Source organism: Nicotiana attenuata, unplaced genomic scaffold, assembly GCF_001879085.1.
Source record: "Nicotiana attenuata strain UT unplaced genomic scaffold, NIATTr2, whole genome shotgun sequence".
NCBI classification, from domain to species: domain Eukaryota; kingdom Viridiplantae; phylum Streptophyta; class Magnoliopsida; order Solanales; family Solanaceae; genus Nicotiana; species Nicotiana attenuata.
The window spans coordinates 224,929-238,372 of record NW_017671739.1 but is presented as its reverse complement, the minus strand read 5'-3'; the positions used below and the strand labels follow the sequence as shown (position 1 = coordinate 238,372).

The 13,444-nt window shown below is 34.5% G+C and overlaps 2 protein-coding genes across 2 annotated transcripts; both read left to right on the top strand.

Annotated features, from left to right (window-relative positions):
• Positions 1–526: 526 nt before the first annotated feature.
• Positions 527–1,080, top strand: LOC109209948. The gene is made up of 2 exons (XM_019373311.1): positions 527–646; positions 745–1,080. Exons 1-2 carry the CDS (start codon positions 527–529, stop codon positions 1,051–1,053), a joined length of 429 nt encoding a protein of 142 aa, XP_019228856.1. The 3' UTR covers positions 1,054–1,080.
• Positions 1,081–8,011: 6,931 nt separating this feature from the next.
• Positions 8,012–11,651, top strand: LOC109209945 (WUSCHEL-related homeobox 8-like). Its single transcript, XM_019373309.1, has 3 exons — positions 8,012–8,387; positions 9,833–10,357; positions 11,195–11,651. Exons 1-3 carry the CDS (start codon positions 8,189–8,191, stop codon positions 11,278–11,280), a joined length of 810 nt encoding a protein of 269 aa, XP_019228854.1. The 5' UTR covers positions 8,012–8,188; the 3' UTR covers positions 11,281–11,651.
• Positions 11,652–13,444: the final 1,793 nt, after the last annotated feature.

The window sequence follows — 13,444 nt, the reverse complement described above, 5'->3', positions numbered from 1 at the left end:
AATTCTTATGTCTAAACACCCACTTATTAGCTGATCAACTTCTCGCTTTGGTTGATTTTTGGCTTTTAAGTATCTTTGGTGTTTACTAAATGCATATATAAGTCAAAAGTGCTTATATACTACGGTTAAGGGCCTAAAATACACTTTTACTATTAAAAATAAGCTATATCTACCCTCCCCCCTCCCGCTGTTTCACTTTTGTGTTATTAAAGTCCCTGTCGTTTTACTTTGGTATTTAAAATGCCTCTCAGCCGTTAGTTTATTTATAGTATATTAATTAATACACGCGTCAACATCCTATTGGTCTAAAATCATTCGTCCCATATCTAATTAAAAACTATCCAACTCAACCCTTTTAACCCGACCCACCCAAGCCCCTCTAACTTAAATCCTCTTAGTCACCCCTCTCTACCCTAAATCGATCTGCAAAACTCTGAGAAGAAGCCATTTTAGGGTTCTTCCACAAAATAGGTTGGGTGCTTCAATTTCTCTCACTCTCGCCTTATCTATTTTTTGAAAACTTGATATGTCAGAAGTCAGTTGTTCATCGAAGAGGAAGTGTCATTGTGGAGAATTTGCTAAAAATTTTACTTCGATGATTCCTTTAAATCCTGGGAGGAGATTCTATAAGTGCCCTAAACCGGAAGTAAGTGATTATATATGGCTCTTGTTTGAATTTTTCTTGTTTCTGACTGATTTGTTTCGCTAATGTTCATAAGTAATTTTTTTTGGATTGTTTTTTAGGGTAGTTCATGTGGTTATTGGGAATGGGCAGAGGATCATGTCCCGGACAGAGCGCTCGTTGTAATCAATAATTTGAAGTGTGAGTTGGATGTGGCTAATCTTAAAATCAGTAATTTGAAGTCGTTGTTGGATGATGGCAAGACTGAAAGGGTCAAATTGAAGGAAAAAGTAGTTGCATTGAAGGCAGGAAATAATCTTCTAGTAACGAAAAAATTGGAGTTGGAAGATAGAATTCTCAAGATGAAGTTCTTCATTATGATTTCATGTGCGCTATTTGTAGGATTTATTGCTACTATTATCAAAAGTTGAAGCTGAATTGATAATGGACAGTGAAAGTTCTTTTCTTGTAGATGTGTTGTTTCTCATGAATATTTGCAGCTAAACATCGGATGATGTATTTTAAGCCTTAACTTTTTGTATCTTACTTTTTGTAACTTGTTTAAGTTATATATCGAATGATGTATCTTACTACTTAAATCTATTTGTTCCTACTTTTGATTATGGCTGGTTATAATTGGCAATTAAAGATTGCAATGTTATAAAGTTTGGCTCTTTGGCAGCTTAAGAAGTGATGCCTTAGGGATGAATGCAGCACCCTATATCAATCACTAAATAAAGGCAACCAGCTGAACATATGCTGAAGACAACCTAATATTCAATGTATTCAATGGTTGAACATATATCTCCTTATACCATAAATGCACATGGCATATTCAATGTATCAAACAGCTGAACATATGTTGAAGACAACCTAATAGACAACAGCATGTAAATCACTACACAAGGACTAAATCACCACACAACAGCATGTAAATAAAGGCTAAATTTCATAAATGCACATGGCATATTCAGTTTCATAAATGCACATGGCATAGGTGGATGCAATGTTATAACCCAAAAAACTTATACAACCTGGGTTATAATATGGCATCCCACATTAAGTTTCACCAACCAAAAACAGAAGGTAGATAGTACTGTCACAAAACATTAATTACAACCAAAATACTTTCCATCTAATTATATTACAGTAGATTTCACTTTTTCCCCCTTCTGGGCTTCAGCTTCTCCATTTTCTGTTTACTTTGCATTTTCAGTTGGCTTCCCGTTAATGCAGCTTTTCCCTTCCATCTGAGGCCTAGTGGTTTGAAAGGCAGATTTGATGGAACACTAACACCATCATGATCCCCTTTGAAAGTTATTGCCCTTGATTTTGAAGGTTGAGATGGATTCTGTCTTGCTTGAAGTCTTGTTCCTACTTCTGACACAGTTGTTGGCCTTAAAGCTGGATGTGGATCATGATCCGGAGAGTCAAAGTCCGGAATTCACTGTTGGACTGAGTGTAAATACTTGGTGTAGGCATAAACACAAAGTTTGAGCCTTCACTTTGTTAATTAGACTGAGTAGGCTGACTGGCTTCAGGTGCAGTCAGCTCTATTTCTTCTTCATCAACCAAAGTTGTGTTGTTTGTTCTTGCCATATTTTCCATGCATGGATATTGTGTAAACATAAAAAAAATAAGTTAAACACTACTAAATAAGACACTAATAAGTTACAAAAAGTAACCATTACCTTCTCACAACCTCTAGCGTTATGATTAGGCTCTCCACAATTACTGCATGCCATGACTCTCCCTTTCTTGGAAACTCCCCACTCACCTTGCCTTTTGATAACCTCGTCTTTTTCTCTTTGTCTCTTAATTTTAGGTCTCCCGGCCATCTTGACTAACTCAGGTGGTTCTATTGCTTGAGATGGGTCCACTTTCCAGAACTTCTCACCTTTCACTGGTTATAACTTGTGTTTATAGGTTAGCAGGTATGCTTCCTTGCTATACCACCAGTTGAATTCCTTGAAAGGGTCCATCTTCTTATGTTGTATGGATTTAATGGCATGGGGGCATGAAATTTCAGTAAGATCCCAAGTCCTACATGTGCATTTCTTCAAAGTCATGTTAACAGTATGCATGTCCATCCCTTCTGAAACTTCATAGCCTAGGTCACCGTTGGAATGAACATGACACTTGTTAGCTATCTTCAAGTACTCCTTGTACAATTCCAGGCTATGTGGGCTGAGTTCATTTGTCCATGACCTCACTGCCTCCTTTCTTTCCCTCAATTGGTTCATCACCTTAATTCTAATTTCTTCAAGCATTTTAATGATGGGTTTGTGCCTAGCTTCAAGAAATCATGCATTGACAGATTCAGTGAAGTTATTCTCTACCTTTTGATTCTTGCACACAGTATCTAAATAAGCTCTACACCAAGCTTGAGGAGGATACTTCATCAATTCTTCTGCAGCTTGCTTATCAAGTTCACCAATGGACCTCAACTGGTCCTTGAAATCTTCTTCATAAGAACTCCAGACACTCCGCCATAATAACTTCTTGAACTCTGTTGTTCTCCATTTTCTGCACCAATTTGACTCAATGTGCCTAACACAGAATCTATTATGTGAATTAGGAAGCACATTGTTCACAGCCTCAATTAATCCCTGATAAGTTTAAAGGAATTCAAATAAGTAATTTTGATTAAAAAGACAAAAGAAAAAAACAACAGAAGCTGTTTAGACATAAATATCATACCTTTTACATATCTTACATGAAGGTGATGCCTTCATCCTCCTTGAGATCTAGTGACATTTGAAGCAATTCCAAGAACCAAGTCCATGTCCTTTTTGTTTCTTTATCCACTACTGCCCAAGCTATAGGATATGTTTGGTTATTACTGTCCAGTCCAACAGCAAGTAACAATTGTCCTCTAGCTTTTCCTTTTAAAAATGTCTCATCTAAGCCAATAAATGGTCTCAAACCTAAATTAAAGCCCATCTTGAGAGCTTGAAAGCAAAAATACATTCTCAGAAACTTTTTTTTACCTTCAACAAGTGCATCCTTTGACAAGTTAATGACAATATCACTCCCTGGGTTAGTGTCCCTTAGCTCATTGACATATGCCTCAAGTTTCTTATAGTCATCTGTAAAACTACCTTCCAACTACCTTCCAACTTTTCCAAAATCAGTCTTTTAGCCCTCTTGCACTTTCCATAGCTAACATTTACATTAAACAATTATTTCAGATCTGCTCTCATCTCCTTAATCTTATACTTAAGATTTTCTTGCACCTTCTTCTTGAAGTAATTTGCTATTGTTTGATAGTTAACCCTAGTATTCTCAAATGTTTCTTCACATGTATGCTCATCTCTTAATGCCTTTATCCTAACTCCAGGAAGGTTCCATCCCCAGAAATCAGAACAACAAAAGGGCAGTCACCAACACATGTATACCTCAACCTTTTTTTTATCACTTTTATCCACCTGTAAGTCCTTTTTGTTTGCCAAGGAATAGAAATTAATGCATTTTCTAGCTTCAGGTATGTCTTTGAAGCTCATACCCTTGTATAATTCCTTATAATTTTCTAGCCCTGCCTCAATTTTAGTATTTCTTTGCTTAGCAATTTTTTGTAATCCATCAGAATCATAATCAACCTCATCATCATCAGTATAATTATCACTCTCACTCTCATATTCACTACAGTCAGTACCATAATCAGTTATTACTGGATTTGAGTCATTGTGATGAACAATATTAGGCACATTAATAAATTCTTCATACTCATCAACAACATAGAAGTGGAGTGTCTTAAATACATCAGAAATTAAACTCAGTAAATGCCTCATCCATCATCATTTTTCTACCTCATAGTAATTACCAGAAGGGCCATTTACAATTTGTTGAACACCTACATGCCCTAACTCACTGGTGTATGTTGTTTCTAAAAGCATGTAAGAAATAAGTTCAGAATCATGCCCTCTCAGATGTGAACCAACTTCTTTGAACACAAGATCTGGGGTGTTGTGATCCAATCCCCACCACAATGCAACATTATATCAACCAAAGGCATCCTTAATATTTTGGAAGGCAATTAAAAATATTAAGTAAACTGACAAAGATAATTAATAATAAAAAAAGGAACAGAAAATTAGAAGAAGAAGAATAAAACAGATAGTGACTTCGTGGACCACATACATCATACTCAGCCAGAAACATTAAAAATAATAAAGGGAACAGAAAATAAGGGACCAGAAACATTAACAATAGTAAAGGGAACAGAAAATTGGGGACTAAAAATATTAACAATAGTAAAGTCCCACTAACAATAAAATACTCGGATTCTCTGTTACTTTAAGGGAACAACATACACCATATATAGACAAAACGACAACTTAAAGCACAAATTGTAACCCAACATCCTCAGCCAGAAAAAGGCACAAAATCACACTCGGGGCCACCAATAGAAGAAGAATCCCCACAATAATGTTGACCCGTAAAAATCCTAATATAAAATAGCTTAAATAATATATGTAGACACATAACAACATAGATATTGTCGATTTGAGTTCATATCATAAACTGTAAAAGCATAAAACGATTAAAAACCAAAGAATCAACTAGACCGAAAATATTTTAAGAAAAACCACCAATGTCTTTCTTAAACAAACACGAAATGGAAGATAAACTTACCTTTTAAAGAAGAACAAGCATAAATCGGAAGCATCAATGTCTTTCTGAAGCACATACGACTTAGGGTTTCGAGTTAATTTCTTCTTCTCAAAGTTTTGCAGATCGATTTAGGTTAGAGGGAGGTGACTAAGAGGATTTAAGTTAGAGGGGCTCGGGTGGGTCGGGTTAAAAGGGTTGGGTCGGGTAGTTTTTAATTAGATATGGGGCGGATGATTTTAGACCAATAGGATATTGACACGTATATTAATTAATATACTATAAATAAACAATGGTTGAGGGGCATTTTAAATACCAAAGTAAATCGGCAGGGACTTTAATAACACAAAAATGAAACGGAAAGTAAATATAGCTTATTAATAATAGATGGGTATTTTAGGCCCTTAACCGTATATACTAATTTGACTACCATATTAACTTGCCCAAAACCCTTTAATTACAAGAATTTAAGTTATGTTTACTACTAATGTGAAAGCATTCTAGATCATCGCTTTGATTTAACAACTATAACAAGTTATCATATTAGGAGTATATTATAGTATCAAATTTGCAATGAAGAGTTACATGTTGTAAGTTAATTTAATCTTTTATATCATAAAGAATTTAAATACACTCAGTGCAATGGAATTAAACAAATAAAAGATGAGTACAAGAAAGCACATTACATTCCTCTCGTTAATTAAGGTGGTCAGTGATCATTGGTCATTTTCCTGAACATAAATACTACAAAGTGCGTACCTCAACATTTGCCAACAATTATATTACAGTACCTAAAAAGTACTGTCAGAACCGACCGTCCCGCTTTGGCGTGCACTAATGTTCAAACATTCACTCTGACAAGTGACAATTGCCTAATCCCCAAGCAAAACTGCACACCACACAAACCAAAATATAAATCAAAGGAAATACAGATATGAGCGAGCCTATATCCCAATTTTTATGTTTTTATTTTATTGAAAATTACTACCCCGACTTTGCAAAAATTAGAGATGAAAATTATTTATATTTTGGCACCAAATATATATGTCGGAAAAGATTTTAAATTTATACATGGCTATAAATTTTTCATTTCGAATAACTAACTCTTAATTTTGACCTTCTGCTACTTCAAATCAGTATTTAAAAGGCTTGGGCAATAGGCGAGGCGTTTTACATATGCCTCAGCGAGGCGTAAGCCCCATAGGTATTTAATTTTTAATATTTTATAAAATAATATAATTATAGTAAATATTTATAAATGGGTAAAATTGCATAAAAACTATTCCCACAAAAAAAACTAGTCAAAACAATCTATTATACGCTACTTACAAGCACAAGTAACTTGAGTCTAAAAGAATAATTTATTTTTTTTTGGTAACTAAACTCTTTATTTACGAGAATAAATTTTCTACATGGAAGAACCAAAAGGATGACTAACCTGCAATTTGAACTTTGAACTTGCTGCTATGAAGGAGCATGGAGTTCTCTTTGTATCAAAAAAAAAACAAATTGAATATTTCTTGTTGTTGGGAGATATTAGCAGACTAGCGGACACGATAAAGAATTGGGAAAGACCATGAATACATTTCAGTTCTTTTTTAAAACTTTTGAGTAATTACCAAGCTGACTTTTGAGAATTTGGGTATTATATGAAGGACTTATTCAACAAATTTTGTTTTAATTTGAAAAATTCTCTGGAGCTTACGCTTCACTAAAAAAACACGCCTCAAACATCCCGGCGTATGCCCTGAACATCCGGGCGTACGCCCCGAATTGCTGGGCGTATGCCTCTTGAGACCACACCATTACCTTGGAGCGTTTTTGGTGCGCCTCGCTCCAGGGCGCGCCCCAAAAACGCCTTTTAAAACATTGCTTCAAATCATAAAAATCACAGAAAATATTGTTAACATTTTGAATTTGAAAAAAGGAAAGGAAAAAAAAGCAAATAGTAATAGATTTTGTGCCGCATATTAGAATGAATATTAACTTCAAAACTTTGGCATATATATATAGATATGAAAATCCATCCCTTTCCAGAAAAAAAATCATATCATGGATTAGTGAAATATTCTGAGCCAACTGAGCTTTGATATTTTCTTTATTCTTTGGCCTTTTTATTTCATAAATTAATATTCACTCCATTCTAATTTATTTGACGTTTGACTCAGCACAAAATCTAATAAAGAAATATCTTAAAATTAGTAAGTTTAAACATTCATAATATTTGTATTGTTACTAAGACTTTTGAAAGCTTCTCTATATGAGTAAAATTGGAAGCTCATAAAAATATATTATTTTATTCAAAATAAATTAATAAAAAAATAGTCACATAAACCGAAAGAAATAAACTATAGAGTATAAATTTTTAGATGTGCTATTACCTAAAATCATACTCGAAAAGATCATTCAAAAACCGAACAAAAAAAAACGGTGCAAAAATAAATAAATCTTATGCCCATTATTAGGACGAACATTACCGCCCAAATTAGGCATGGTACATAACCAAATAAATCTGAGAATCCATTTCTTTCCTAAAGAAAATCATATCATGTTTATGGGTGAAAGTACTGTGTACCTCAATCCCAAGAGAATCATTTGGTTTTAACCTCAAATAATTATTTTTCCTAGTCTAATAATAGACCTCAAAAAGTCATTCCAATTTTCAATTACTAAGAGTAGTAATTTATTTAAAATGGAAAAGAATAAAAAAATAAAAAATTGTACCCCACATGGACTGTATATTAGTACAGGTACACTATACGTCCAAATCTTGTCTTTACTGTGTCCACTTCAGTACTAGTCTTCTCTCCCGCTTTTGCTTTACTTTCTCGTTTCTTTTTACTCACTCTCTATTTACTTCAATTCAGACAAAAAAGAGTCACTATTATACAATTTTGTGCTGACCCTTTTTAAGTAATTAACCTAAAGGAAGAAGAAGAAGTGGTAGAGATTATTATGGAGTGGGAAAAGCAGCAGCAGCCACCGCAGACGGCGGAGGAAATGGGAGGAGGAGGAGGGGGTGGTGGGATGTTTGTGAAAGTGATGACTGATGAGCAAATGGAAGTTTTGAGGAAGCAAATAGCAGTATATGCTACCATTTGTGAACAGCTTGTTGATTTGCATAAATCCATGGCTTCCCAACATGATCTTGCTGGTCCACCTTTTCTCTCTCTCTCTCTCTCTCTCTCTCTCTCCAATTATTGTCCTGTTTATATTTGGTGTCTTCATGTTTGTTTCTTTTTGATTGATATATAAGCAAAAAATGGGTTTCTTTTCACAAATTATAGTGGTTATATAATTGGACCCTTCTCTGTCATTCTCTAAAAAATAGATCAAATTTTGTATCTTTGCCCATTTTATTTTCTGGTCTTCTCTTCTCTCTTCATTTCTTCATCATCATCTTCTTCTTTTCAGTTTAGTTCTCTTGTTTTTTTTGGGTATTTTCCCTCTAATAATCGAGTTCAAAAACTTGAACCAAAAATAGAAAAGGGAATCATTTCAAAATTCTTACCTTTTCTATCTGCATAATATTTCTGGTTACTTGGTTAAAATTTTAAAATAGTCCTTTAACTTAAATGCCCCCAAAAAAATTGAGCCTCTTGGCTCATTTCTTTTGGTATAAAATTTCTTTTTATTGATTCCTTATGCTTTCAAAGTTTGAAACATCTTACCTTTTGGTATAGAATCTCTTTTGATTCATTCTTTTTATTCAGAATCTTTTTTCCAAATTTGATCCTTTAAGTTTTTTACTTCAATATTTCCTTAGTCCAATATAGTACTATAATATTTTTGAGACCTGACAACTTGTCTGAACCAAGAAAGAAAGAAATGAAAATTGATCTTCAGTGCTTAGACTTGTTATTTTAGATGCAGTGATGGTTAACAAAGTCATCCACTAAATTTGATTCACTCCTTCAGACTGACCAGGTCAATATAAACCCTGGCTCTTATGATGGAAGTCCTGAAAAAATTAGCAAATAGACTTGCCACTACCCCGAAAGCGGAAATCTTGATGCATTATAATGATCAATGATTGTATGCTGAAATCTCTGTGTATTGAATTATCAGTGATTGTATACTGACATCTCTGTGTATTGAATGATCGATGACTCTATTTAGTTGTATTTTACAGACTTCAGCATTCGTATTGTTATTCGATGAACGTAGCAACCAGAGAATAAACTCCTCCTTAGGAGTGGTTCTTCAAATTTATATTGATATTTGATTTTGATGCCGTTCCATGGCACAAGAAATTATTTGGTCCGTTCAACTTCAGAACGAATGATAGTATTCGTTGTGTCGTTGGGTTATTTGAGTGCTTTGCTTTGTGTTTCATACTAAAGGACCAAATTAGGCATGAAAATGACTGCTAAGTCTTAACTGGGGATGCAGACTCAAGAAATACCGATCACTTTAAATTGCAAGAAGCTGTTGATGATTCATTTTTCAATTAGACTTATTATCTTGATATATCGTGCAAAGCATCCATATCTTTGAATTGCTGCTTCTGCATGGCCTACTAAGAAATATATCTGTATATTCTCCCACACGTTTCTAACAACTTTCTGAATTAGAATTCATCTTTACCTGCTATCTCAGGAGTCAGGCTGGGAAATCTGTATTGCGATCCACTGGTGACATCCGCTGGCCATAAAATCACTGGCAGACAACGCTGGACTCCAACACCTATGCAACTTCAGATTCTTGAGCGCATCTTTGACCAAGGCAATGGAACTCCAAGCAAACAGAAGATCAAGGAGATAACCTCTGATTTATCTCAACATGGCCAAATTTCTGAAACAAATGTGTATAATTGGTTTCAAAACAGGCGTGCTCGATCAAAAAGGAAGCAACAGGTTGCTACAACAAACAACACTGAATCGGAGGTGGAGACAGAGGTTGAGTCACCCAATGAAAAGAAAACAAGGCCAGAGGATCTACAGTCTCCTCACATGCCAACTTCAAGGGCTGAAGATGTTGGCTATCAGAACCCTGAAGTGAGCTCTGGAATGCATTCTCTAGATCCACGAACCAGTAAACCCGAGCCTGTGTTTCCATCAGAGGGTACTTCAAAACCTGCTGGAAGTTATGGCGAAATGTCCTTCTATGGAATGTCTAATCCAAGTATGTTCCTTCTATTTCCTATAACATCATTTTGTTTTTACCAGTCTGCCACCATATGCTTTAATATTTAGATATAAACAAAGGGTGCAGCGCTGTTCAAATACTAAATATGAGTGCCATAGTTAAACTAGCTTCCAGGTTCAAATCCTCAATCAATCATCAAAGTGATAGAGACGCACTAAGTGATGTGAAATTCTGCATTAGTTAATAATAGTCAGTCTATTTTGTACTTTCTGCACTCATGTGATCCTTCACGAAGATAACAAAACATTTGGAGACGTGAACATTTTAACCTATTCCACTTAAGCCTTCTCGTGGAATTAATGCATCATATCAATAGTCACCAATTCAAGCACAGTTCATTAACTACTGGAAAAGAATGCGACAATCAAGTTTGGAGTGTTAGAGCTCCTCCAAGAATTAGAAATGAAGTACTCAAGTTTAGATTCTAGTAGGAACTCTTCGGCTATGTAGCAGTCGGATAGAAAAAATTTGATAACTAACTGTGTTAGTTAGCTATGGTTGTACAGTTTCTTTGGTGATAAATACAAATATTTAGTTACCAAAAAAGAAATTCACAGAATGCGACAATCCCTTACCCATTAACTCTTCTTTAGTACTAGAAAGCATAAAAACTTGTTGTCTATAAATTTATTCCAAACTCAGTCACCAGAAATAACAGCGAAAGAACATGGCCTAACGAAATCCAACAGTGGCAACCACCGAGATCAAATGGAAGCGGGAATGGTTATTCAGGATTCATATAGTGACCTTATGTAGCTGAACTGTAGTTCCGTTCTTTTTGTGATAGTAGATGTGATAAAAGTTTATATGCAGGAATGGACCAGCTAATGGGAAAGATGGAAGGACCGGGGAGCTATCATCCATATCTACATGCAGAAGACTACAACATGACTGGCTAACAACCAATTTGGAAACTGGATTTCAACCGTGTTTTGAGAAATTTAGATTGAAACTAGAAGCCACAAACTCTTGCCAGAGTTTCTGATCTTACCATTAGCCGCTGATCGGTGATTATATAGCACAACATTTTTGTGTATGGAAATATGTACTTATCGACTACGCTTATAGGAACTATAGTAAATAGTACTATCTGTTTAAACTAGTGAAGTACTTTCAGCTTTTCTGTGTTTGCATTACTTTGTCCCTCTTTAGCAATTCATATTATTTCCCTCTAAAAACAAGGTTGTTTTTGTTGGGCTGCTTGTAGATAGAAGTATGGTGTTGTGAATTTCTTCAGAAATGTCTTTTGTTATTCGTTTTTATTTCTCCATTTGCTTTGTAATTTTTATGTTTGAAGCGATCGTGCATGAAAAGCCTTCTTCTGAGTGAAGATTGTTTCTGCAGGATGCAGAATTATGTTCTGAAATTGTATCTTTCAAATAATTATGTGGCTTTCTCACTATTCAACCATTTATACAATTTTTTATTTTTTTAAGCACACATTATAGGAACTTTTTTCTTTAACAAAAAGAAAGTTTTTGACTTTTTGGTCCTTTCCTGATAGTCACACATTCACAGTTTCATACTCTCCTTATACAGTGTATGGCTTTAATTTAAACAAGTGTTTTGTTTTGACTTTTTGGCAGCATATCACTTTTATACCAATTTGAATTCATGTTAGATTTAAATGTCTTACTTCTTAGATTCAATTTGCACAGTATTATGGCTCAAGACAATCCATAAAATTTCCGCCATCTCAATAATTTATTTCATCATCTCATAAGAAAATCAGAGGGATTTGGAGTTCCGCTTGTATATTGCAGAAGAAATGGCATGGGATAGCCACTATTTAACATGGTTTTTTAATGCTGAGCAAAAATAACCACTACTCTATTAAATTAATACGAAAAGACATATTTACCTTTTCTTCATGAGTGCTGATTAAGTACATGATGTCCTTAACATTTACACTGCACACATGAAGTTAAGGATGCCATGCCCTTAAAATTTACACTGCACATATGAAGTTAAGGACATGATGTCCTAAAGTTTAACAACGGAATGTGCAAATACAAGACACTTTGTCCTTAATATTTACACAGCATTCATGAAGTTAAGGACACCATGTCCTTAATATTTACACAACACTCATAAAGTTAAGGACACTATGTCCTTAACATTACACTGTACATGAAGTTAAGGACACCATGTCCTTAACATTTACACTGCACATATGAAGTTAAGGGCATGAGGTCCTAAAGTTTAACAACAGAAGGTGCAAATACAAGTAAAGGACATTATGTCCTTAACATTTACACTGCACATATGAAGTTAAGAACATGATGTCCTAAAGTTTAACAACGGAAGGTGCAAATACAAAATACTTTGTCCTTAATATTTACACAGCATTCATGAAGTTAAGGACACCATATCCTTAATATTTACACATCACCCATGTCTAGTACAGGGGTATTTTTGCCCGGACGGGTAAAAATTAATTAAGCACAGCTAAAGAGTAAATAATTTTAAATAGTGACTAAAAAATAAAGACATCTTTAATTAAGGGCTAATTAAATGTGCACTTCCCCCTATATTGCAGACTCTCGCTCTTCAGACGTAAATAGAAAAACTGTATTTAAAGCGATTGGTTTGAGAAATCTCTCGACCTACGATATCCATTTATGTGTACCTAATATTTGCACTAAACTAAATAACTCAAGTGTCACAAATTAAAGTAAGTGAAATATTTTCCAACATGTCGAGAAAAAAAAACCAAGTCCCATATATCCCCGACAAATGAGCTATGCATCAACTTATAAATATTATATCAAAGAGAGAAAAATGAATATGCACACATTATCCTTTTAATAGAAATCATGAGAGTTCACATAGGAGAATTAGAGATAAATAATTACTAGTTGAATCTTTTTTCATTTGCCAAAATTTAGTGAGAAATAGCAAATACGGCATGAATTAGTACACTGGCCGGACACCATCTTTATTAAGAAAATAAAAAAGGTTCATTTCAGCCTTTAATGACATACTAAATCATAAGAACACTTTGGCATGAACCTTTGACTTTGAGTAATAATCATGCAAATTAAGAAGAAAATCCTGGATCCT